Source organism: Apus apus, chromosome 9 (assembly GCF_020740795.1).
Source record: "Apus apus isolate bApuApu2 chromosome 9, bApuApu2.pri.cur, whole genome shotgun sequence".
Lineage (NCBI taxonomy): Eukaryota > Metazoa > Chordata > Aves > Apodiformes > Apodidae > Apus > Apus apus.
In genome coordinates, this window is record NC_067290.1 from 13,366,123 (window position 1) to 13,391,007 (window position 24,885).

General features: G+C 44.8%; 1 protein-coding gene across 6 annotated transcripts in view; it reads left to right on the forward strand.

Moving 5' to 3' along the window:
• The window catches only part of STAB1 (stabilin 1), a 65,654-nt gene that overhangs the window by 19,284 nt on the left and 21,485 nt on the right, over positions 1 to 24,885 (forward strand). For all 6 annotated transcript variants that reach the window (XR_007890311.1, XR_007890310.1, XM_051627190.1 and 3 more), the window contains exons 13-42: positions 6 to 133; positions 502 to 593; positions 1,881 to 2,003; positions 3,512 to 3,658; positions 5,780 to 5,842; positions 6,782 to 6,895; positions 7,272 to 7,325; positions 8,131 to 8,211; positions 8,471 to 8,629; positions 9,529 to 9,591; positions 10,906 to 11,007; positions 11,969 to 12,055; positions 12,410 to 12,521; positions 13,037 to 13,220; positions 13,455 to 13,548; positions 14,470 to 14,628; positions 15,428 to 15,523; positions 15,915 to 16,010; positions 16,578 to 16,625; positions 17,476 to 17,606; positions 18,013 to 18,124; positions 18,699 to 18,776; positions 19,155 to 19,256; positions 19,674 to 19,781; positions 20,289 to 20,420; positions 20,571 to 20,699; positions 21,473 to 21,529; positions 22,328 to 22,423; positions 23,297 to 23,492; positions 23,944 to 24,039. Coding sequence is in view for 4 of the 6 variants with exons in the window: in XM_051627190.1 (XP_051483150.1) it covers positions 6 to 133; positions 502 to 593; positions 1,881 to 2,003; positions 3,512 to 3,658; positions 5,780 to 5,842; positions 6,782 to 6,895; positions 7,272 to 7,325; positions 8,131 to 8,211; positions 8,471 to 8,629; positions 9,529 to 9,591; positions 10,906 to 11,007; positions 11,969 to 12,055; positions 12,410 to 12,521; positions 13,037 to 13,220; positions 13,455 to 13,548; positions 14,470 to 14,628; positions 15,428 to 15,523; positions 15,915 to 16,010; positions 16,578 to 16,625; positions 17,476 to 17,606; positions 18,013 to 18,124; positions 18,699 to 18,776; positions 19,155 to 19,256; positions 19,674 to 19,781; positions 20,289 to 20,420; positions 20,571 to 20,699; positions 21,473 to 21,529; positions 22,328 to 22,423; positions 23,297 to 23,492; positions 23,944 to 24,039 (3,239 nt within the window). In the remaining 2 variants the exon portion in view is untranslated. The remainder of the gene's footprint in view (positions 1 to 5; positions 134 to 501; positions 594 to 1,880; positions 2,004 to 3,511; positions 3,659 to 5,779; positions 5,843 to 6,781; positions 6,896 to 7,271; positions 7,326 to 8,130; positions 8,212 to 8,470; positions 8,630 to 9,528; positions 9,592 to 10,905; positions 11,008 to 11,968; positions 12,056 to 12,409; positions 12,522 to 13,036; positions 13,221 to 13,454; positions 13,549 to 14,469; positions 14,629 to 15,427; positions 15,524 to 15,914; positions 16,011 to 16,577; positions 16,626 to 17,475; positions 17,607 to 18,012; positions 18,125 to 18,698; positions 18,777 to 19,154; positions 19,257 to 19,673; positions 19,782 to 20,288; positions 20,421 to 20,570; positions 20,700 to 21,472; positions 21,530 to 22,327; positions 22,424 to 23,296; positions 23,493 to 23,943; positions 24,040 to 24,885) is intronic.

The window sequence follows — 24,885 nt, forward strand, 5'->3', positions numbered from 1 at the left end:
CTTAGCTGTGTGTGTAAAGAAGGGGAGATTGGAGATGGAAGATTTTGCTATAAAGATCTCTTAAGTGAGATGAGTAACAGCAATTCACGAGGAAATTTTGCTAGAAAATTAAATGTCGCCAGGAAAATGTTTGGTAAATGTCTTTTGAATTTTCTTGGGGAATGGAGCAAATGTGGGGAAGACAGAGAATATTTGGCCCAAGAATAAGGCAGTAAGCGTGTGGGAACAAAATTACAAATATTCTGTGAATTCCGGCAGTGATTCAAAGTGGACCAAAGCCACCAGTAATCCTTCAGAAATCTTGTAGGCAAATGCTTAAAACACCAAGCTGGGCTATGATACCAATACCAAACTCCCTCTGTTTTTTTGTAAACAAATACTAGTTAGTTGCATGAGGCCAAAAATGTGTAGATTGAATTGTGTTGTTAACAAGAGGAATAATTATTTCTGGAGTTAAACCATATGCCAAGTAACTACTTCACACTGTTACTCTTTTTACAGCTTCTGGTTGCTCGATGTTGCTGACTAAATATGGGCCTTTCACAGTCTTTGTACCATCCCTTCTTCCCATTCATGACAGACTGGAATTTAACGTAAGTTTTCCTGGCTTTAGCAAATTTTTGCTGTCTTAGGATTCTTTCCTGTCTGACTTCTGCAGCCTGTAAATATGATTGACACATGAGAAATTTGGAAGGCAGTATTTATAGAGGCAATCTCTTGGGAAGATTCTTCATTGTCTGGTTAAGTTGCAGTCTCATAGAGGATGTTACATCCCTCACATTATTTTTAAAACCTCTCTCTTTTCAACACTGACAGAGTTTGTTTATTTTTAATGTCAGGAAATCTAATCTCTCCTGGCCATTCTACATTTAAAGCTCAAAACTCCTGTGTGTGACTAGTCTTTAAACTTTAGGTGGCTTTTCACTGCTTGAGGGTGGGTTTTTCAAAAGGGGCTGAGATTTGCACCAAAGTATTGGATTTTGGGCCTGCAGCCCTAGTTGTGGGTATAGTGTCAACTTCTCGAGAAGAGCTCGTTTTATTAATGGGGACAGCAAGGATGACAGGGTTGGGGACAACTGCTCTGGGAGCCAGGACAAGAGTTTGAGAATTCTAGGCTTCAGCAAATTGTTTCTGGTGGCAGCTAGCTTGCAGTTGCCAGTTGGATTTAAGAAGGTAAATGCATTAAAAATAACCCAGACAGACTAACCCCATTTGGACATTACCTTTTCACCCAGTTTAGAAATATCTTTCCTTTCCTTGATAGCAAAGCTCTCTGTGCAGCAGCAGTAACTCATATAGAGTCTAGGGAGCAAACTCAAAAATGCCCAGGATGTTAGTTGTCTCCTGCTACCTTGTTGAGCAGAGGTTTCCACTGACACAAGTCAGGCTCTGTGTCTTGGTCATTACGGCACCTTCTGGATTCATAGAAGATACATCAGGAAAGGCCTCTGAGTTATCTAGTCTACCTGTTCCCACGAGGATTGGTTCCACCTGATCGGTATTGACAGAGGATTGTCTTAAGAAAAACAACAGTAATGAGAAGCCCAGAAAAGAAAAGAAACTAAATGTAAATTCAGCAACTTAGACCTCCTGCATGGTCCAACATAAACAAAGGTTGTGTTTTTGTCTAGGGGATTTCTCTAAAGTCACTTCCAGGTGAATTAGTCTCCCTGTGTTTGAGTGTGTGAACAACAGAAGCAAAAGATCTGCTGTAGTCTACTCAGGTGAACCAGAATGGAGAAGGAAGCTCAGTCTTGCATGCTTAGAATTCCTCTGTGTATGTTATCTAGGAGAAAGGTAATACTATGGCTTCTTCAGTGAATGAGGTTTTTGAAAGAACATGTAATTTAACTTCTTTATGTGGTTTTCATTCCCCAAAGGATACCACTGCTGAGCGTTTGTGCAGAATGCACATTGTTGCTGGTCTGCATTTGGTAGAAGACATGGTAAAAGCCAAGACTATGTGGACCTTGTCAGGACATCAGCTGACATTCAGCAGCCAGGTAAAGGATCTCCTGAACTGAAGTCTTGGACTGCTGTTTTCATGGAGGGTAGTCTGGAGCTTGAGCTTCCTTGGTGTGCTTACTTAACCAGAAAACCTTTTTCTCTGATCATCTTGCCTGTGATCAGAACAAGCTCCTTCGTGGAGTCTGAAGCAAGGTGATAGAAGGCTAGACACCCTCAAGCAACCACTTCTATCTTACAGACAACCAATTAGCCAGAATCTGACTTGTGATGGTCTTTCCTTGGTCTGTATGTTTATTCTGGAGAAGAGACTTGCACTAATAGCAGCTACAATATCCATGTGACTGACATGGAAGAGGCAGCAAAGTCTCTCTTCAGACTGAATGCTTCTTCTTGGAGATGGTGTGCTCGGGCACAGCCACATGCTGAATATTTTCTCTTCCAGTTTCCTTTTCCTCCTCTTTCTCTTCTCCCCCTCTTCTTAGTTGACCTAGCAAAGAGTTTTTCATCATTACATTCTGATGCAGAAGGCTTTTTTCCCTTTTTCAGTTGACTCATATTTTCCAGTACCCACTGTTCTCTCTTCCTCCTGCACTTTCCTGCACACGCTCATAGTGGGCCAAGGGAGAGACGTATGTTTCCTCTCTGAGGATCCAGCCTTGGCCTTGAGGTGCAGGTTGTAATACATGCACCCTGCATGCATTAAAAGGACAAAGCACTATTCGAAGCCCAGGAATTCGATCTGAGCTTGTCCATGTTCCTTTTAAGTTTCCTGTTTGTTTACCCCAGAGTCTTTTGATCTGGCAAGTCTGCCCTCCCCATCCTTTGTTTCAGCCAGAAACGTCAGTGATGTGAACTGAAGTTCAGGGCAGGGAGGAGCAGTTCAAGAAATGCACATGGTGAAATGAAAGCATGAGGAAGTTGTGCTTGTCTGAACTTGTGTTATGGCTGTAGCCCCAACACCTTGATGCTTAATTTGTTGGTTACCCTTGGAACACCTCCATACTCCCAACTTCAGTTCATGTTTTCACAAAATATGGGAGGACCGGATATGTGCCTTACAATTCAGTGAGCCTGACTGCTTTGGCTTTGTTATGAAAATCCTTTGTTGGCATTATGAGCCAATAAAAGTTAAAATCAAAGCTGTAGGTCCAGGATTGCCTCCAAAGTCTGTGGTGCTCAGGAAGCACTGTGCCTCCTTCTTGCCCAGCATCAGCTACTTGATGGTCAGTGCATGCTTTTGTGATCCAGAACTGGAATCAAACATCATTCACTCAAACAAACTTTAATTCTAGAGCTGACTGTCCTAGATTAGGTCTTCTTCCTGTAATAAGACTTAAAAGTACCCCTCAGGATCAAAATATTACCCAACTCAAGCAGTGGTGAGGTGATTGTTTTACACTCAGGCCACGCCTTAAATTGACTTTTTCCAGGGTAACTCTATAACTGACCAGTAGGCAGAGAGCACTGGAGGGAACAGTGATTTATAGACCTATCAGCGTAACACAGATGTATCACAAGAAAATAACCTTGTGTTTCTATCCAGACGTACATCACATCGTTTCGGTATCAAGACCTGCCGGGGGAACTGTACAATGTTTTGCAATCAAACCTGCCAGCAGCCAATGGCATCATGCATATTGTTAACACCCTGAGGAGAGAACCCAGCACTGACAACCTCAGAAACCCACAGGTAGGCAGAGATTCATATGGCTTCTGTTTTATGGCACAGTAGAATAAACACTTTAAAAAAATTACCTATTTTCATCAATAAGCTTCCAAGTCAGCGAGGCTTTTTTTAAGGGAAAAAGACTATTGATTTTGTTTTCAGCTCCTGATAAGGCCTGTTGGCACTATTATGCCAGCATACCATTCAAAGTAGCCAATAGCACTGCTCAAGCCAGACAGACCTCACAGTGATGGTTGAGTAGAGTTCTGCTTGTATGAGTTAAGATCAGTCCCTTAATAGCAGATGAGCTCGTTCTCAGGTGTGTCTTGCAGAATACACATTTTACAGGATAAATATTGAAAAAGCCTTTTTCACATAAAAATCAAGTTAAGATTGTACTGCATTTTGAAATTATAATTTAAAAGTTGTCTTTGCAAAAAAAATATTTAAAATGAGGGCAGATAATCACTAGACTTTTGCATTTTGAAGTCATGTCTTGAATTTAAGACACAGGGGAGAGGTTTAAGGTTCAAGTTCTGCTAAGCACCTTTCCCTGTTAGCTGGGAGTTTTTTTTGCTATAGCTACTACAGGAAAGCTGGGGAGGGGCTTTTCACCAAAGAGGGCAGTGATAGGACAAAGGGTAATGGTTTTAAAGTGAAAGAGGGGAGATTTAGGTTAGACATCAGGAAGAAATTCTTCAACGTGTGGATAGTAAGGTGCTGGAATAGGTTGCCCAGGGAGGTTGTGGAAGCCCCCTCCCTGGAGGTGTTCAAGGCCAGGTTGGATGAGGCTTGTGCATCCTGGTCTAGTGTGGCGTGTCCCTGCTCATAGCAGGGAGGTTGGAACCTGATGATCTTTAAGATCCCTTCCAACCTTAACCATGATTCTACTACACTACTATGCCTGAGCATTTTTTTGTTTCTATATGCAGAAGTGAGGTCCTGCTACCTCCCTGCAAAAAAATTACACGTAGAATGACACAAGCTCTTGGATTTGGTAGGATTTTGGTAGTTGCACTTACTTTACAGAATTGTAATTAATGCATAAAAGCAGTCAGACTGTGTAATATTGTGTTTACATTTTATGTTTTTAAAAAGCAGCTGGAGTGTTGTGTTGTGTGCTAGTAGTCTTCAGCTGAAGTGTCCTGAGGATGGTGTATCAATTGTGCAGGTTCTGGGTGTTCACGTGGATTTGGTTGTGCCCATCACTAATGTTCAATTCTGCTGTCACTTAAGATGCTTTCAGTGTTGTGACGTGCATGAGGATGTTTTCCAAAAAGGAGCATCTGAGGTCCAAAAGGGAGGCTGTGCTAGGATGGCAGGGCAGTAAGAGAGCTCTCTGCAGAGCTTGTCTTTGTCTGGTCTCCTTCAGAAATTTCCTTTCCTTTGAGTATCAGCTTTGCAATGACGTGTAGTTATCACGTCAGCCATTTTGGGAATCAAATCCCTTTCTACCTGTGTCCCTTGGGAGTAATGTTCTGTGATCTGTGTGGTCTGTGGGAAGCACTTTCTCTGAAAAAACAAAGCAGTTTCCTGCAAACAAAGGTCATACAAGTCCCTTCACAAGTTTTGCCCCCTATTTGAAGGGAGGTTCCTCCTGTTACCTTTGTCTTCATAGGCAATGTGACAAAAAGGAAGACATCTATTTTCTCTGTGTTTGCAGGAATACACATACATAAGGAATTTTCTTAGCACTGGGGCTCATTTTCCAGGGGCAGAGTGAACTCTTGTCCTCAAAGCACAGGGAAACAAGACATGGCAGAGCAACTCCACTGCCTACTAGCCCAGAACTCATCTGTATCTTGCTGGAAGCAGTGTGTCTCCAGTGTTAATTACAGTGATCAATTGCCTCTTTATTTAATTTAATCTGCAGATGTGAGCAAAAAACCAGAAGAGTATTTAAGGGCATATAACTTGGAAAATCTGGTTTGTTGTGCATGGGAAAGAGTTTGTGCCTAAGTCACTTAAGGGTCAGTCCTTGCTAGGCCAAGTGGCCAAAACAGAGGGTTTGAAGACTTTGAGAATGGTAGTCTCCTGTAGATCTTTACATGCAAACCACAAACATAAACTGGCCAAGGACATTCCAGTATGTGCTCAGACCACGCTTCAGCCCCAGCCATTTTTTTCCTCTGTATCTTTTTGCAGAAAACCATTGGTGAGATCCTTACTTCAATGGAGATCTTCAGTAGATTTGAAACAATACTGGAGGTAAGCGTGTGTCTGCTGCAGGAAGGTGTGGCATTGCTGCTGTTTTTGTGGGATTTTTGGATACCATTTTAATACATCTCAGTGGTTTGGCTTTCTTTCTGAATGCTTTTTTCTGTATAATTTCTTTGTGTATTTTACATAAGCAATTGTAATAGAAAGGACTGAAGTTTTCACGTCTCTGATTTGACACAAGCAGCAAGCACACAAACCTCTTTCCCATCTGCTTCCCCACCTCCCCTTCACCTCTACCCTGGAGAGTTTGTTCTCCAAAGCATGTTTAGTTCTTGACCCCTGTCAGGACAATGAAGGTTTCATCACTAACTATGGCAAGCTAGATTGTAGCTACCTGGTTTTGGGATGTAGAACTTTAAATAAAATCAGTCCTTGGGATGTAAACTCTTGAGGCTGCTGCCCAGGATTCATTTAGTTAATATTTTAAGTAGGATTAGACTGATTTTCCTTTTACCTCCATCAGAGTCATCTGTATCTGTTCTGACATTGCTCACAGCAATCTTCTCCTGCCTGTTTTCAGCTCTGTGCCTGTTAGTTGTTTACAAAATTCACCAAGTGCAAGTATGATTACAGACTTGATTATTTTTTAGTTCAGGCAAAAAGGCCCAGTTTTAGCTCTGTATGTGTACTGGTATGTTTAAAGCACACAGGGAGCAGTAGCCCAGTGCTCCCTTGTTCACATTAGCTGTGTTCACACCAGTGGCTTCATCCTCCAAACTTTGCTTTTGTGGCATTTTGCCTCTGTTATACTACATACCTACCCTTGGTGTCTGGTTGCCTCTTACATACATTTGCTTTTCAATAGCTCTGCCTCCAGTGGGTTGCTGAGAGTTTCTTCTCCCTGTCTGATAGACTGCCCTCTGTCTAACTTGTTCTAGAGTTTAAATCTTTTGATTTCAGCAATGAAATCTTTTACTGTTTTTGCAGAACTGTGGCTTGCCTGCAATACTGGATGGACCAGGCCCCTTTACTGTGTTTGTACCCAGCAATGAAGGTGTGGATAATTTGAGAGATGGAAGGCTCATTTATCTTTTCACAGAGGTGAGAGCTCATAGTGCATGAAGACATCCTGAGCTGGCTGTGCTGGAATGGCTTGTGCAATGTGTCTGATCAAAGTTTTTCTTCCTGGAGATGACTAAACCATGTCTCTTTTTCTGTAAGGCTGTGGGAGAGAAGTGAGTGCTGATGGAACCTGCAGGGAGAAATGTGGTTAGCCCCATTGTTTAAAATCTCATGTCTGGTGTTCTTTCCTCACCCTGGCTTTGGGTAGGGGGAAATGAAGGAACTTATTTGCCAAGTGAACTCTGCTCTTGTACATTGGCATTGTCAGTTGTTGGTTAAAAGAAAATGTGGTTGCCTCTTGTTACTCCTGAGCATTGAAGGGTTATTTAATTGTTGTGTTCTCTTCCTTCCTTAGGGCATAAATAAGCTTCAGGAACTTGTGAAACATCATATCTACACTTCAGCAGCGGTAAGAGAGGCAGCTCCAGTTCCAGATAACTGGGTTGCATTGGGCCAGCATGTTGTCAGCTGGGTTGTTTGGCATAGAGGTTGGAGTGTAGATTAATCCAGCTGCTACTTCTTGGAGTTCCCCTGGAGGAGCAGGGTTGTGATTTGGGATCTGATGAGGCAAAATATTTACTGTGAAAGTGATGGCCAAAAGGAGCAGCTTGTGCTCTTCCATTATGATGGCCTTTACAATAAAGACATTGTCCAGCAGAGTTTGCTGCAGGCAAATGCTCTCTTCTTTATCATGTTAGTATGTTAAATTATTAATTAGGAATGTACCTGAATTATGAACTCTCCAGGCTACAGTTTACCTAAAAGACTAATAACAGCAACACAAAAGTTTCTGCTTTTAGGAATAAGTTTATTTATTAAGTGAAAATATGTTCTCTATTATGCTTCTGGCTGAGCTTTCATTGCTTATTGAATATGTTCTGGAAAATCACCTTATTAATCTGACCCTACTTGCAGCTGTATTAGTTGGGGACCCTGTTAGTGAGATTTGATTTCAGCTGTGCTAGACCATTACTTGCACAAGGAATGAAAACCAAAGCAGCTGCTCCCAGCACTGCTGTGTGTGTGGTATTGCAAACAATCCACACCAAGCCTTGGGTATCACCCTCACCTGTTGTTTGTGTTTAAGGTATTCTATGAAATGTAAATGTTAATGTCAGGTTTCCTTTAGAAGGCTTTTAGATGGCAGAAGTCATGGAAGGATTCTGTAAGCTGTACTGACTGTCATGGTCCTATCCCTTGTGTTTTTCTTTCAGCTTACTGTAGAGAAACTGATAATGATGCCACACATTGTTACCATGGCTAACCAGATCCTGACCATCAACATCAGTGCAGATGTAAGTATGAATCAAAACCCTTTGGGGCAAACCCTCCATGCTGGGATGTGGTTCTGAACAATGTGGTTTCAGCCCATCTCTGCTTTAAAAAAAATAGATTTAATGAGGTATTTGAATTAGTTTGCCAACCTGTGACTCCACTAGAGGCTTGGCCATTTGTGTGGTTGCACTTGATGTTGTGTCCCATCTGTTTCCTTCCTTGTGTTAATACAGTCTAATGGGCTAAAATGCAGATAAATTATTTGTGTTTCTGCATCAGGGAAGGATTCTGATGGATGAATCAGGGGTCCCCTTAAAGATGCGAGACATTGTGGCATCAAATGGCATCATTCATACCTTGGATGGCATCTTCATCCCTCCTTCCATAATTCCCATCTTGCCTCACAGATGCAATGAAGAGCAACATGAAATTGTGACAGTAAGTCAGCTTCTCCCATTCTCACACAAGTGGTTGCTACAGACCCCACACTTGGCTGGAGGGACAAGAGCAGACTGTGTAATTTGCATCTGGGAAACTTTTTCTCCCTGAAAGGTCCCCTGATGTGAATTTATGCAATATCAGCACCATCCATGTTTCTTCTGCTGGCATGTGGCATGTCTTTCTTGGCAATCAGCTAATGTTCACTGTAGGTGGTTGTTCTTTCCTTGCACCCATCCTACCTTTGATTCAGAAGTACATTTGCCTTTTCATAAGGCCTTGCACAATTGTTTTCACACCACAGGTGCTAACACAGCTGACAGTGCTTTGTTCCCATTGCTGTCAGCAGTGGTGTCCTGTAGGCTGGACAGGAAGGCATCACTCAGTAGCAGGAGCTACAAATGTTGTGCCATATTCTCATCTGAACAGTTTTGTATACCTTATTTTAGGTGCCCGCTCCCCAATTTCATCAATACTAGGATACTGAAGTAAGAAGATGAGGCTCTGAATAGGCAAGAGATGCCTAATTTGGAGAGAGACAGTTAATCCCAAGTGGCCAGAGGGTCCACACAACTTGCTAATTTGAAGAGACCTGCTGCATGGATTCCCAAAGTGTTTTCCAGCATAGCTGCATGCCTAGTGGCTGATAGACTCACAGGGTGGAGATAGACCCCATCCTGGAGCCAGATGCAAGCATCTCCTTGAGACAAAGGAGTACTTTTATTTAAGTGATAAACTTACCCCATTTCAAGTGTGGAAGCTCCCTCCTAGGAATGTTTCTGATATGTGTTGTGGTGTTTGGGATTATATGCTGGCAGCAGTAGCTTTATAGTATTCTTTGTCATGGAAATTGGGTTCCTTTGAGAAGATTAAGTTTTTCCGTCTTGTTTTTCTAACAGGGTTCTTGTGTGGATTGTGAGGCCCTCAACAGCAGTGTTTGCCCACCTGGCAGCAGAGAAATGGTAAATATTTGTGGTTATTTTGGTAATCTCTTCTTTACATGATGACATAAGCACACACTGATAGTTTCTAACCCAAGCTGCTTTCAAATAGAGAGCAGGAAAGCAGCAGAGAGGCTTGTTAGAGGATACCTACTTCCCACATATCCATGCTCTGTGACCCCAGACTATCACCTCCACATCCACCAACTGCTCTTTGCTGTTTCTTTTTCTGAAAACTTTGCTGTATCAATGGAGAGAGCTGTGAGACAGTCTGGGCTAAATGAAATGGTAGACTTGCAGCTTTTAGCACTTCTGCTCTGCCCCAGGCAGAGATTTCCTGCTCACATGCTGAGTCTGCCAGCTCCTGCAGACTGCTAGAACCAAGCCTGATCCCACTAGTATCATCCAGTACTACCACCGCCCATAGCATGCCCAGAGAATCACAACAAGCTTTCTACGCTGTAGAGGGTAAGAAACAATTTGTTCTTGGTCTGTGCTCTCTCTTGATTCAGAGATGAGCAGAACTAACTGAAGGTGGAGTAAGGAGGAGGAGGAGGCTGGTTCCTGGTGTTTGAGTTATCCCATGCTGAGTTTAGCAGAACAGCAAGTTCCAGGAAATCCTCATCTGAAGGCCAGGCCCAAGATGTTTTTTGTGATCTCACTTTCAGGAGAACTTGCTGATGTGGTCTCAGCTTGAACATCTGAAGTGGAGGTCTGCAAAATCTCTAGTCATTAGTTTTCCTGTCTGATTGAGGCAGGTGAAACCAGAGTCACCTGGGGCCCAATTATACTTGTGTCTAGTTCTGTGACAGGTCACTGAGCATTGTCCCAAAATTATTTGCAGCCCTTTCCCCTCTCTCTCATTGTCTCACCTCCCTCCCTGTCTCTTATTTCCCTCCCTCTTTTTCCTTCCTTCCCTCCCTCCCTCCCTCCCTCCCTCTCTCATTCTCTCTCTTACTCCACCTCTGTCCCATTCTCCTTCCCTCTTGCCTTTTTCCCCCCTCCTCCTCTGTTTCTTACCCCATATTTCTCCCTCCCATCCTTTTCTCTCCCTTGTCTGCTCTCCCTCCCCTCTCCCCAAGGTCTCAGTCCTTCCCTTATCATAGACACTATTATTAGAGCAAAAGGGCAGCACCTTGGCTCAGGCTTGGGAGCTGCTGGGAGCAAGAGGAAGCTGCCATGTGCCTTCTTTCATGACAGATGTGCCACAATGGTATCTCGTTCACCTTGGCTCCTCTGTGAACTTCCTCAGCTCAGATAGGCTTAGTTGCTCTCCACAGCAAAAAAGAGCAGAGAGGAAGGTTTCAGTGCTGATGTCTTGTTTTGTTTGTACAGGAACCAACCTTCTTCCTAAAAGAATGTGTCTACATCCATGATCCACAAGGCCTGAATGTCCTGAAGAAGGGGTGCGCCAGGTACTGCAATCGAACCGTCACGGTGAGTGTGACAGCAGAGGACCACGTTGCCTCTGAAAGGAGCTCAGCTTTGCTCTTCCTTGTTCATTAAGAGGAGCTCTGACTCCTTGAGCTGATAGGGGACTGGGTGGGAACAAAAGGAAGCTGATCCATGCAAAGGGCTATCCCCAGGACCATCATGTGAACTGGCTACCTGCCTTTTCTTTGGCAAACAGGGAAAACACAGGGTACCAACCTGCTGCAGACATTAGAAAGCAGCACAGCTACACCTGAGTACAATAAACAGCATAAGACCTGCCAGTTGTGACCAGCCAAGCTGGAGGAAGCCATGAGAGAAGTGGTGTGGTCTTAGCTGTGTCACACTTTCTTTGAGAGTGCCCTGGTTTTAGCATTTCTTCCAGAGGAAGCTGAGCACAGGGGAAGTGCTGTGAGCTGTGAAGTGATTGCATCCTGTTTGTGAGCATTGTGGGATGGTTTGGGAAAGTTGATCTTAGCAAGTTTGTGGGCCTCATGTTCATCTGCAGCTCCTGAGCTCTCACAGTGCCAGTTATATGGAATGATTTGTGGGTGTCTCATGAAATACTGCTGATTGTTTGTCTTGTGATTGTTTTTCCCTTGGTCAGTTGTGACAAGGCCTGTGAACCAGGACTGCTACATCCCTCCAAAGGAATGCAGTCCTCAGCAAAGATAAAGTAGGATTGATGGGCCAGCACTATTAAAGAAATAAAAGCTCATAGAAGACACGGACCCTATTTGTTGAAGTCAGAAAACAGTGATTTATTCTGAGAAAAGCAGGCTGTGAGCAGAAAGAAGGGGTATTGCTGAAAAATCATTTAAGTGCAGGAGCTCCTAGAAATACAGACGCCAAATGAGCCCTCCATGGCAGACAGGAGGGCCAGGATTTCAGAATTCTGAGGGCAGGGTGAATTCAGGCATTTCTTGTTAAGTCACGTCATACCTTAACAGTTTGGCTTTTGTTTCAGAAACCTGGATGCTGCAAAGGATTCTTTGGTCCAGACTGCATGCCATGCCCAGGGGGATTTTCCAGTCCATGCTATGGCCGGGGAAATGTAAGTATGAAAGATCCTGCTGTATTGCATTGAGCAGTGGAGACAGCCTGGTTAGAGAGAACAGTTGTAGACAAGTCAGAGGTTGTGCTTCAGCGCTAAGCCCACAGCAGTGGCAGCAGAAGATCCAGAGGAAATGGCACATGTTCAGTGGATTTTCTATCTTGAGCTCCAATGTGAATAATGTCATGTTGGGGACAGCTCTGGCTATGTGGGATTTTGTATTACTACCACCACTCTTCAAAGTCCTATTTTTAATGCAAGTATCAAAGTGCCTTTGATATATATCAACACCTTGGCTTTGCCTTGATTCCTTGAGTTTCAATCACTTTGGTTTTCTTTTTGTGTTCCTTCCAGTGCAGGGATGGCATACAAGGGAATGGCAGCTGCCAGTGCTTTGAAGGTTTCAAAGGAATAGCCTGTCACATCTGCTCAAACCCAAACAAACATGGCGAGAACTGTGACGAAGGTTGGTAATTCTGGTAGAGAGACTAGGGGAATAAAAGGAGGGCAAAGATATAGTGCAGGTTCCTGCATCCTGGATTCCCTTCTGGTAAGAACATCGTGGAAGAAGTGATGGAAATGTCATCATGGGTGTCCCTTCAAACAACAGTGGAGAAAAAGTGGCTGATATGGCAGTGGTTATGGGGGTCTTGGAAACATCAGACAAATTTAGGTGTGGGACTTGCATTTAGATCCTTTCTGCTAGGAAAGAAAAAACAATTGACGAGGACCTTGAGCTCGATAGACCAAATGTGAGCCTGTCCTTACAGCCTTTAAAAAACACAGACCCAGAATCTTTTCCCTGGCCAAGTTTTGAGTTGTCATGGATGTCTCTCAGCAGACTTCCCTTTGTCAAGAACAAATGGATGATCATTTGGTATCACAAGAGCTTGTGAAGGAAAGTTGGAAGTTTTCAATGCCATCACTGTGTTCAATTATGGACTTTTTGTAGTTATTGATCTTACTCCCTGTACTTGATAGATTGTGGCTGTGTCCATGGGGTCTGTGACAACAGGCCTGGCAGCGGGGGTGTGTGTCAGTCCTGGTCCTGCAAGGAAGGCTATACTGGGAAATTCTGTGACAAGACATCCAGGAACTGTGGCCCAAGTGGGCTGTCCCAGTACTGCCACCAGAACGCTGTCTGCAGCCTCAATGACACAGCAAGGTCAGTCTCTCTGCTGTACACATTCAGGTGGGCACATTGTCACTGCAGCCACACAGTGTCTGTTTATACGTCTGTGAACATGGTGCACAGGATTCTTTGAGTAACCCAGCCAATCTGCTGGAAATCAAAGTCAGGTTCTTGCTTGTTTGAGAGGCTCAAGCTGCCTTTTTGCTCCCTGCTGGCTTTCAGAATGGGCTGCTCTATCTGTGTCCCTTCTGTGCTTATACTTTTAAGGTGCATCTGCATGGATGGGTACGAAGGTGACGGGTTTTCCTGCCAGCCCATCGACCTGTGCAGTCAGCCAGAACGAGGAGGCTGTTCGCAGAATGTAAGTGGGGTCAGACTGTTGATGGAGAAGCAGTTCCTATCGATCAGAGCAGGGGTCCAGGAAACCAGGGGCTGTTTCACATTGTGTGTGCTAATGTTTCCTGCCTGTAAGGTAGGGTGGAGTAACAGGTACCTTGACACAGTTGTTATAAGGATGTCAGTCATTTGGGTTGGTGCCAAATGGGTTGACTGGTTTGCACCAGACATTTTGGCAGCTACAGAGATTGGCTGTACAGATACTTTTTTTGTTTGTATTGACTTTCCTCTCAAGCTCTTTGAATGTGTGTGAGTTTCTCTATTGCTGTGTTCAGGCAGTAGCTTCACAGTGATCTCCAACTCGTATTTCTAGAAACCATCAATGCTGCCTTGTTATCCTTTCAACATTACACTGTTATCCTTAGAAAAGAACTGTGGTGCTTTATGATGGAAATGACTGGCAAATAGTTAGACCTCATCATAGTTTAGACACCTCAGGGAGAGGAATGCTTTGGGCCATATAGAAGGCAATAGAATGGCACTGGGTACAAAGTGTGTCTTTCCTGAGAGAGATCTGCCCTCCACATTGATTCCATCCTGCATGTCCATGCCAGAGATTGCACTCCTCCTCCTCATGGAATATTTCTTCTGTAATGGAAGAGCTTTGTAGGATGGTAGGGAATGCTCTGAGAGTTCTGAGCAACCCTAGACACAAGTGTCTGCGTCTCTGAAAACACTAAACATTTCCAGAATCACTGTATGATGAGGTTGTTTAGCCCTTTTCTGGAGAAGGTGCTTCCACCCCCCACCCCTAGTGCTGGAATTAGAACTGGTCGTTCAGGAACTCTCCACAGTCTGATGAAGGAGATTTGTTGTTGTATCTGCACCACACTCCCACTCTTTTTTTCTGCCAAGTGTAATTCTTTTTCTCTCCCTTCACCTGCAGGCCCTGTGCGCCAGTACAGGTCCTGGCACTGCCACCTGCCAGTGCAACACGGGCTGGACAGGGGACGGGAAGGCCTGCGTGGCTGTAGACAACTGCATGCTGGAGAGCAGAGGGAACTGCCACATCAATGCCAACTGCCTTTATGTTGGCCCTGGCCAGGTATGATCCATGCTAAGCAGTCTGGTGGTGGACTAAACACTTCATCAGCTGCTCTGAGATGGCCTGGGATCATCAGAGGTAGGAATTGGGCTGGTCAGGAGCAAAGCCTGCTTGTCAGCTGCCAGAAACACTGACTGCAGCTAAAACCTCACAGTGTGCTTGCATCAGTTGTTGTGTCCCCCTTGTTCCCAAATCACAGCATTATTTCTGGGCAATGCTAAAATATACAGAAAAGCATGTGCAGTCATTCAGAGTCCATGGAGGGAGCTGGGTTGGTAGTTGAACATCTTGAGATAGAAGGAAGGCAGGCAGAAGTGGCTTCTCTGGGTGCTGCTTCTCAAAGTGCTTCTCTCCACTGAGCCAGGGGAGCATTGGACAATGTGCTGAAAAGAGGTCCCAAATCGTTAGCCAGTTTTAGTGAGGTGAGATGTGCAAGTGCTCTCCTGGTTGTCTTGAAAGCAGAAAGCTTTGAAATTAACCCCTCTTCTCTTTCTGCCATTCACTAAGTTTGTGTCATTCCCTGAAAAGCTGGAAATAAAGACGGAAGCTGTCGATTTCAAGTGACTCACAGCCAAGCAGTGCAAGAGATCAATGCATCTGAGTAATCAGGCAGTGTGTGTGCTGTGATAGAGGGTTGTGCCCTGCCAAGGAAATATCTCCACATTTCCAGGTCTTGAGGGACCAGGAAGAAAACTTGCAAAATAAGTTAAGCATAGGTTTTGCTGCCTCAGGCCTTTTTTGGGTAGTGAATGAGGATGCTCTGATAGGTCTATAAAATTGAAATATCTCTTTTTTGCAGAGCAAGTGTGTCTGCAAGAGGGGTTATGCTGGTGATGGCCACAACTGTGATGCAATCAACCCCTGCCTCATGGACAATGGTGGCTGCCATGATTTGGTGAGTGGCTAAAGTGCTGCCCCAAGACTGGCATGGCAGTGGAGGTTACTCTGCTCCCTGATGGAGGTTTTTCCAGCTGCAGCAGTGAGAGAATTGCAACGATTTACTTTACATCATCTTATTGGCATGCCACTGAGATGTTACAAAGATTTGGTCTCTGATTTATCCAGGTGGATCCTCTGATTTTTGTGAGATCACACAGCCAGAGCCATCATCTAGGCTTTGCTGCATGAGGTGTAAATTCAGTGCCACCATAAAGACAACAGGAGGAAGGAGCTTCTGTGGGCACCTCTAGACCAGTTCATGGGAGGCCAGAATTCAGTTCCTAGATAGGAGTAACACTGCATAACCTGTGTTTGCTCTCTTATTTCTTCTTCCCTGGTATTTGCAGGCTACATGTGTACCCCATGGAGGAGGAGAGAGATCCTGCACTTGTCCTCCAGGCTACATGGGGGATGGCATGACATGTTATGGGGACATTCTAAAAGTGAGTAAAAAATGAATACCTGAAGTCTTCTAGAGTTTGGAGAGAAATAGCTCTGCTCTTACTTTCCTTTTCCTTTACCTGAGTTGACTCCTTCTCTCAGCACCAGCCTGACAGCACAGCCCATGTGTCTGTCCAAGGCCACAGGACCAAACTGGTGCCAAGGCCAATGTGTTTGTGAAACTATTGACAATAATGTCTAAGCTGCTTCATCCGTGTCTGTCCTGTGCAGTAAGTCTGGAAACTTTTTCAGGTCAGAGCTGCTAGGCCCATTTTCTGTCATTAGAAATGTCAAAGGGCATTTTGGATTCAGTCTCTGTCCCTGGTAAACATCAGCAACTGCAGATGAGTTTGAAAGAGATTTTTTGTAGTGGTTGGAGTGTGGTTTTAGGAGTTCCCGTCCCTTCTTATGATGCAGTGCCTGTAACGGTGGTAAGGTGGGAGAGGGATGTCTGAGTCTTTATTGCCAGATCTGATATTACAAAGGCCTCCTTTTCCCCACCCTGAGTCCCCCAGCCTGCAGCTCCATTGCTCAGCAGGGATAACCCTTCTGTTGTTTCTATTTGGAAGGAGCTGGCTGGGAATTACCACTTTGCAGGCTTCTACGACTGGGTCAAGGTAAGAACAGCCAACGCCCACATGGGTGAGTTTGCTGGGAGGGACATCTCTGTGAAAGCTGCTACTAGAGAAACAGCAACTCCATTTATTTTTTTAGTTAGAGAAAAACAAAACAACAGCAAAGGAGAAATCGTGGCAGAGCAGGCATGTAGAAAAGCTCTGGAGCTTGTGATAGAGTGTGTTTTGAGGGCCTTGTTTCTAGCACCAGAGAAAGCCGGGGCTGTTACACTTAGTTCTCATGGTTGTATCATCTGCGACTCCTGGCCATCCTAAAATAGCACAGAAGGGAAAGAAGATGGGATGCCATTATAATAGCTATTATTCAGAAGAGCATCCTTGGAGAAGTTAGACTGTATATGTGTTCCTTCTTTTGTAGCTGCTTCCCTGGCTCTGGTGTGACAATAACGAAGACGCTGCAGATGGAAGCATGCTATGATATACAGCATCTAGCTGAGCTTTGGCTTACCAGTCCTGCTTCTTACACTGCTTTTGCCAGGAATAATCTTGGTCCCTCCCCCAAAACTGATGTTGAGGGCCCAGAAAGGATGTATGGACATAGTGTAGATTTGAAGATTAATTGAAGTATGAATGTAGGACTTAGAGCAGCAGGTTTTCCTTTGGCAAACAGGTGTCAGCTGTTTTGGCTAAACCATCTGTGGCACTCATTGGTTGGCAACAGCACTTACCTGGCATGTGCAGCAGATCATGCTGTGCCCTGGAGTGTACACTCTCCTCTACACATCCCTCTAATGACTGTGGGATTGGGATACTGATGCTGTTGGTTGTATTTTGTTATAAAGATGTGGCACTGGCATGTCTTATTTGTTCATTTTTGTGCTTTGGACAACAGAAATCTCTCTTCAGCATCCCAGCAGGAATGAATGTCACTGTCCTAGTGCCATCAGAGGCAGCTATCAAAAACCTGAGCAAGACTTGGAAGGATTTCTGGTTGACCCCCTACATGCTGCCATTTTTAGTCAGGTACGAGCAGACTCCTGCCTTTGATTTATATTGTCAAACAACTGCAACAAAGCAACAAAGCTTGAGCTGAACTTCTGCTTGTACAAGGCAACTAAACAGTAATCTTGAGATAATTATAGAAGCAAGATTAAATACATAGCAGGTAAAGAATTTAGTATTTAGGCATTTAAAACAGAACAGAGCTCTGGCAATGGGAAGTGGGTTTATTTTTCCTGTATTTGCAGAGAGATATTTTCCCTGTCATGTGGATGCAGATGGTATCAGGACAAGTAATTCCCTCCCTTATTCTCTCCACATACTTAAGTACTTCATGCGACAGATGTGAATGTTGGGTGGAATAATCTTATTTCCCTGTTATTACAAACTGTGCCCTAATCTTTTCTTTACCTGCCTTTGTTCCCTTCAGGGCGCACTTTCTTGAAGGTGTCTTCACTGGTGAAGAGCTCAAAAAGTATGACAGGACAGAACTGTCCACCCTGAACCCACACACCAGATGGCAGATAAACACCAGGAGTGGCGTAAGGGTTTCTTACAAAACATACATGTACAAATACCAAATTAAACTGCTCAAGAGCTGCTGTATCCAGTGGGGAGTCCGGATGGGACACTGATGCTCTCAAACTCATAGCAGCCTTCCAGTATCTGAAGTGAGCCTACAGGAAAGCTGGGGAGGGACTTTTTACAAGGGCTTGTAGTGAGAGGACAAGAGGTAATGGATTAAAACTGGAAGAGGGGAGATTTAGATTAGACATTAGGAGGAAATTCTTCACTGTGAGGGTGGTGAGACACTGGAACAGGTTGCCCAGGGAAGTTGTGCATACCCCCTCCCTGGAGGTGTTCAAGGCCAGGTTGGATGGGGCTCTGAGCAACCTGATCTAGTGGGAGGTGCCCCTGCCCATGCAGGGTAGTTGGAACTAGATGATCTTTGAGGTCCCTTCCAACTCAAACCATTCTATGATTCTGTGAAACTCAGAAATCTTTCAAAAATTATACCCAAATCAACCATGTGCAACCTTGAAAGAGCAATATATTTGTTTTGAACTTGCTTGGCAATTTCTAATCCTTCTCCTTCTCCCTCTCATCCTGTTGCAGGTATTAACTATTCAGAATGCCAGTTTAGACATCAGCGACATCCCTGCCAGCAATGGCATTATTCATGTTCTCAGTGAGGTACGTTGGGGCCCACCATGCTGGGAAATGCTGCAGATGTTGCAGCAGGTTTCTATTGCAGCATCTGTAGTGGGGCCAAGGAGGAGTACATGTCTGGATGGTTAGGAAGGGATAAAATGTCAAAAATATATTTGGTTATCACACGGTCCTGACAGATGTTTCCTGTGCCGCAACGTGAAATGTTAGAAATATTTTTCTCCAGGACATTCAGGAGGGGAGTTCCTCTTCTGCTGGCTGACAGGAGAGTTAAGGCAATTGCAGAATTGTGTAAAATTAGGCCTTTTTAAATTGCCTTTCTTATGAGCAGGGCAGGAGTCTGGTGTGATTTCCCCCAGAGTCCCTTGCCCCACCTGGCTTATGAACTCACTTTTTCTGCAGGTTTTGTTGCCACCTTTAGAAGATATCCCACCGAGTCCTCCAGGTCTGCAGAAACAGCTTGAGGCAGTTGCCTCATTCAGCACATTCAAGGAGTTGCTAGAGGTGAGCACTGTTGTGGTTATCAGAACTGTCTTTTGAGCAAATGTCCACCTTACCTTGTACTGGTGAGAAAAGGGAGACCACCTGTTTCCTACCATTTATGAAGGGTCTTCTAGGAAAGCTCTTCTGAGCAGGCAAAGTTGCAATACTTACTTAGATCTCTGTATCATGCTATTACAGTGGAAGATGATCTGTACAGGGCAGGGAAGCCTAGAGGAGAAGGGAGGCTTGTTCATAATAAAGAAGCTGCACTTATGTCAGCCCAGGAGGAGGCAGCAGTTAGACTTGTCTGAGTAGAAGTGTGTCCCGTTTTCAAGCATTTCTTCTAGTGCTCTTGTCTTTGTAGTTGATTTCATGGGTGGTTTATTCTTTAGTGAGTATAAGTGTCATTGCTAATGTTATTATTTGGACATTTTTTAGCAATACCAGCTCATGGGAAAAATCGAGTCCTCTGAAAAATACACAGTTTTTGTTCCTGGAAACAATTCCATTGAGGAGTACTGCCATGCTGCCAATGTGACACAGCTGGTAAGCTCACTGCTTGCTTATGGTTGGAATGTGTATTGAATTAAGTGCAGGGACACGTACACTGTCAGATCATGAACTTGAGTTCAGTGGATTTGAACATAGAGAGAAGAAGCATATCTGATGCTAAAAGCTAGAAGAAATGTGGCAAAGGCAAATGAGAGGACTTATTGAGGTGTTGCAATGGGATCTGAAAAGAATATTTGGTCTCCAAACGCAAATTTCTGAGTAGGTCTGGGTGTAAATATATGGCACAGCAGGTTACCCTTTCTGACCAGCTGTGGTGTATCTGTGGCAATTTTTAACCTTTTGAAAGTTTCCAATATCCATGACTTCATCCAGTAAGAATCATCAGGTATTATCAGTCACCTGTGATAGGGAGTTACTAGGCTCTGTGGGCTTAATTAACTGTTACAGGTGTTTAGGAACTCTTCTCATGCCATGCCTCTGACTGAAGGGTATTCCAGGAAGTCAAAAGACTCCTAACATTGGGGTTTTTTGCGGATTTAGGACAACGAGACCGTGCAGTACCACGTTGTACTGGGAGAGAAGCTCTTACCTGCAGACTTGAGAAGTGGAATCCATAAGAACAGCATGTTAGGGCTCTCCTACTGGCTCATGTTCTACCAAAACAGCACCCAGGTAAGGAGTGCTCTGCCATTCGATGATCTGGCTAAACCTTTCACTTCCTAAGGCTGGTGCCTGGATACACCCTTACAGTTTGCCTGCTGTGGCTGTCAGACAGTCCATGCAAAAGGAGTTGAAGGTCAGCCATTTCCTTCTACTTTGCAGAAGTTTGTCAATAATATTCCTTTGGATGGAAAATTTATTGAGACAAGGAATGGCATGTTGATCGGGGTCTCGCAGGTCCTCCAGATACAGAAGAATCGTTGCACGGCCAATACCACCACGATACAAAAGGTAATGATGATTACAAAGGAGATGACCACCATTCCATGGCACTTCTGCACCTGCTGAACCAAGCTGATGAATGGCAGACAACTTACCTTGTCTCTTCCACATGGATGAGAGTAGCTTGTGGCCTTGCATGTAATGGGGCATCATGGAGACTCTGTGCTCTTGTGCAGAGCATATTCAGTTGACTTGCTGAGGCTCTCTCACAGTGCCAGCCATGGGACAGGCTGGTGCAGGGACTGCCAAATACTCAGCTGAGGAAGGAGAAGCCAAATTCTTACATGGCATCACCACAGGCTCCCCTAGGAAATGCTGTGGTCTGCCTGAGAGTCATGGCCAAAGTCCAGCCCACATGTATGAAAAATTGTAGGGTCAGACTGAGGTGTGCCTGCCTGGTTACACATCAGAAAAAAGTATTTGCAGGAAGGAACTCCAGGCCTACAGAAAGCCTTACCCCAGCTGAGAGACTCAGGAAAGGTGTAGCATACAATCTCTTCTGGTTTGTTTTATGGTACAGTCTCTGGAATGAAATAAGACCTTGTGTCCACCACTGGAGTGCAGGAATAAGACCTTTGTGAAGTCTTTGACAGCAACCAGGACCTGAGAGTCATGCATCATGATTTTTCTTGTTTCAGTGTTTTGAGCTGTGGAGATAAATACATCTTTGTCTTTGTCCCAGCCAGCAGCCTGTACAGCACCATTTGTATTTCAAGATTAGTGTCTTGGTGTGACGTGGGTAGAGGGCACACATATGACTTGTCCTGTTCTCTGTGCCCTAGTCAAGATGCGGCAAGTGTGAGAAGGGGATCAAGTGTCCTGCTGGATCAGTTCTTGTGGTGAGTTCTGTATTTGTGTGGTATCTCAGAGACTTTGCAGAGACTGTTTTCATGTCCTGTTATTGCTCTATAGATGTCATCTCAATACCTAAAAAAATGTGCCCTTGAGTCCTCTGTGGCTCAATCATTAAGTAAGGTATGTAAGAGAAAGCAGAGGTTTATGGAGGAAAAAAACACCATGAGGCTCCTCACAGAGCTTGCATCAGACCTGAATTTCAGGAGCCCTTTAGAGCATGTGGTGTGGGGAGTTTCCCCCCATGGGGAAGAAAGAGATGTCCTTTGGTCTTTCGCTCTTTTGACATTATCATCAAGGAGAGGCAGCTCAGAGGTGCCAGGAGCAGTTTCCCAGCCTGGAACATGGATTTTTTCACACAGATGGGCTGGTTGTGCCTGCAGCTTGTTTGGGAGTGAGTGACAAATGTTTCCAGACAGGAAAAACTACTGAATATTTCACCTCCATGCTGGCTACGGATTGCCCAGCAGCCACATCTGGCTTCCTGGGCTCTGTTCCTTTACTCTATGCCAAAAGTTTTCCAATTACTTCTTCTCAGTATTCATAGTGACATGTATACCATGGACCTGGCAGGTCAAAAATAAACTCTGTGGGTTGACCTCACATCTAGAGATGCCTCATTGGTCTCAGCTCTTGATAGTCCAAATTTTTAGGGCTGTTCCTATAGGGTAAAAAGCTTTATTTCTCTGTAAAGCAAGAACACTGCCAGATGTGCCCAAAAGGTACAATGTTTGTCTAAATATTGTAGTATCTTCTATCTCCACCTGTGTTAATTATATCTGCAGGAATTGCCAGGAAGCAAGAATCTCGCTCGCTGTGAATTACGCTCAGGGGATACAGGAATACTTGGCTGCCATTTCACCTGTGCTAAAGTTTCTCTGGTAAGAAAAACATTTGCCTAGGATTTATTTTGACAAAAGCAAGATGGAAATTGGGAATACAGCCTGTGCTGAAGTCCTGGCTGCATTTGTGCTTTTGCATAGCTGAGACTGAGCTGGTTGGGAGTCACTCTCCATCCTGGAGATAGAGGGCCTTGGAGGAAAAAACAATGTGGAAATGTCTGCACAGTGATGGATTGGGATCTGCTGCTTTGACATTGTTGCTCTGGGGTTTGTCCTGCAGAGGAAGAGAAGGAGTTGAATGTTTGTAGTCTGGTTTCCTAAGGAAATGAGGCATGAATGATGGTATTTCACATGTGCATGTGCCTTCCTGAATAACTGATGACTAATTGGAGCTGAAGCAAAGGGAGGAGCAGAAGGTCTCACAGCTATTGTGATCCTATTTGTGAAAATGTGTGGCCAGGAGAAAGCATTTGAAGAGGAAATGGTAAATAAGAGACTTGTGTGAATTTGAGCTCTTCTAGATATTTCAGCATCTCCCTGGAACATTTAGTGGGAATGGGAGATTGAGGAGAAGGGAGAGGGAGTTGGACACACTTTCTGGCAGAGCCTCTCTCTGCCCAACAGAGTGTTTTACTGGTGGGACGTGTTAGGGACCCAGGCAGGAGGTAGGCTGGGTGGACATTTTCTTTACTCACCAAATGGCCAGTGTTGCATAAGGGCAGTGTGGACCTTTACAGAGCACCCCATTTTGGAGGTTCACTCTGTCCTACCTGCCCAAAGTGGCCCTTCCATCCATTGTCAGAAGTGATGGCTGTTACACTCAAAGGAACAGAGGAGCTTCCACAGTAAGGCTGTACCTTGTCTGTGCTGCACAAGGTGACGCTACCAAACTTCTTCTTGTTGGTTCTCCAGAGATCCGTCTGCTGCCCTGGCTACTATGGACACATGTGTGAGATGTGCCCAGGAAAGCCAGGCCAGTGGTGCTCCGGGAACGGGGAATGCCAGGACGGCATGGAGGGCAGTGGGGAGTGCCGGTGCCTGGAGGGCTTCCATGGCACCGCCTGCGAGATGTGTGAAGTTGGCAGATATGGAGCTGACTGCAGATCAGGTGACACTGATGGCTATTGCAGCTTGTCTCTACCATCCTGCTTGCAAAGGGACAAAAGTGGCTACCTCTCAGCACTTGGGAGGGGTGGTTGGAGGGAAGAAATGTCCCAAGACCTCTGAGACACAAACAGCTGGCAGACCACCAAGAGGGGGAGAGTGGGAGCGAGCGCTTGTGGTCCGCTGGAGGGATGGCCCCATTTTTCATCCTCAGAGGCTCGACTGACACTGCTGTGCTGCTCACCCTGTTGCCACACAGGCTGCAGAAGGAAGAGGCAGGTGGTCTGTTCCTGGGCCTTTTGGCCTAGTAGCCAGGGAGCAAGGGCTGATGCTCCTGTGACATTTTCTTTATGGCAGTTTGATGTGTTGGATGAGGATCAGCCAGCAAAATGGCAGCAAGACTCTGTGAGACCTGGTTGGTTTGGCAGTGATGAGTGTTTGTCTTTCCCCGACAGAATGTGCCTGTGACAATGGCATATGTAACGATGGACTGCAAGGGGATGGGAGCTGCCAGTGCTTCCCAGGGTGGAAGGGCCCTACCTGCCAAGAAAGTACGTGAGTGTGAAGGGGCCTGTGGTGTAATATTGCCTTTTTGACAGAGAAATCTGTGTGATCCTGTTTTGTTGCCAGAGCCATTCTGTGTTAGCTGAGCAAGGTGACCACTGCTGCATGTACTTTGTGTGTCCCCAAAAGCTAATCTAGCTGTGCTAGCTCATTCCTGCACACCAGCTGCATCTGTAGTGTGGCTTCCCCAACAACACATCAGCCCTTGAGATATTTGGGTGGAATTCACAGAGAAAAAGTATATCCCCTGCTTCCATCTCCTCTGGGACTGGAGGCACCTCAAGATCAGCCCCATGCCCTTGGAGAGAGAGATGGAAGCTCCCAGACAGATTGGGTTAATCATGACTCTTGTTACTTACCTAAGAAGGTGGCAGGGCTTGATTTGGAACCCTAAAGGGCCCAGTGCTGTGTTGTTTTTTTGCTCACAGATTCATTGATTTAGAGAAGCTCAGGCCATGGTCTGCAGTTCTCAATAATTCTGTCATGGTGTGTCAAAGTAACATGTTGAAGATGGTTGTTCCTGGGATTTGCGATGATGATTACCATTGGGGTGGGGAGGAACCTGAGCTCCTAAATACTTTGGGATTTTAAAGGTTTGCACCAAAAGACTGATTTTGTAGTGAAGTCAAATGTTTTGGGACCAATAGAGAATTGAAGGTGTCCTATCTAGTGTAAGTGTTCATCTTTTGGCTTAGAAAAGGGCAAAGCCAAATGGTCCTGAGTGTCTGGATGAATGAGGTTTCAGTCCTTGTTTCATTCCTAGCAGTGGGGAGGCCATGCAGATAGAATCAAGTTGAACCATTAGCAGACACAGAACATGGCATTCACTCCAC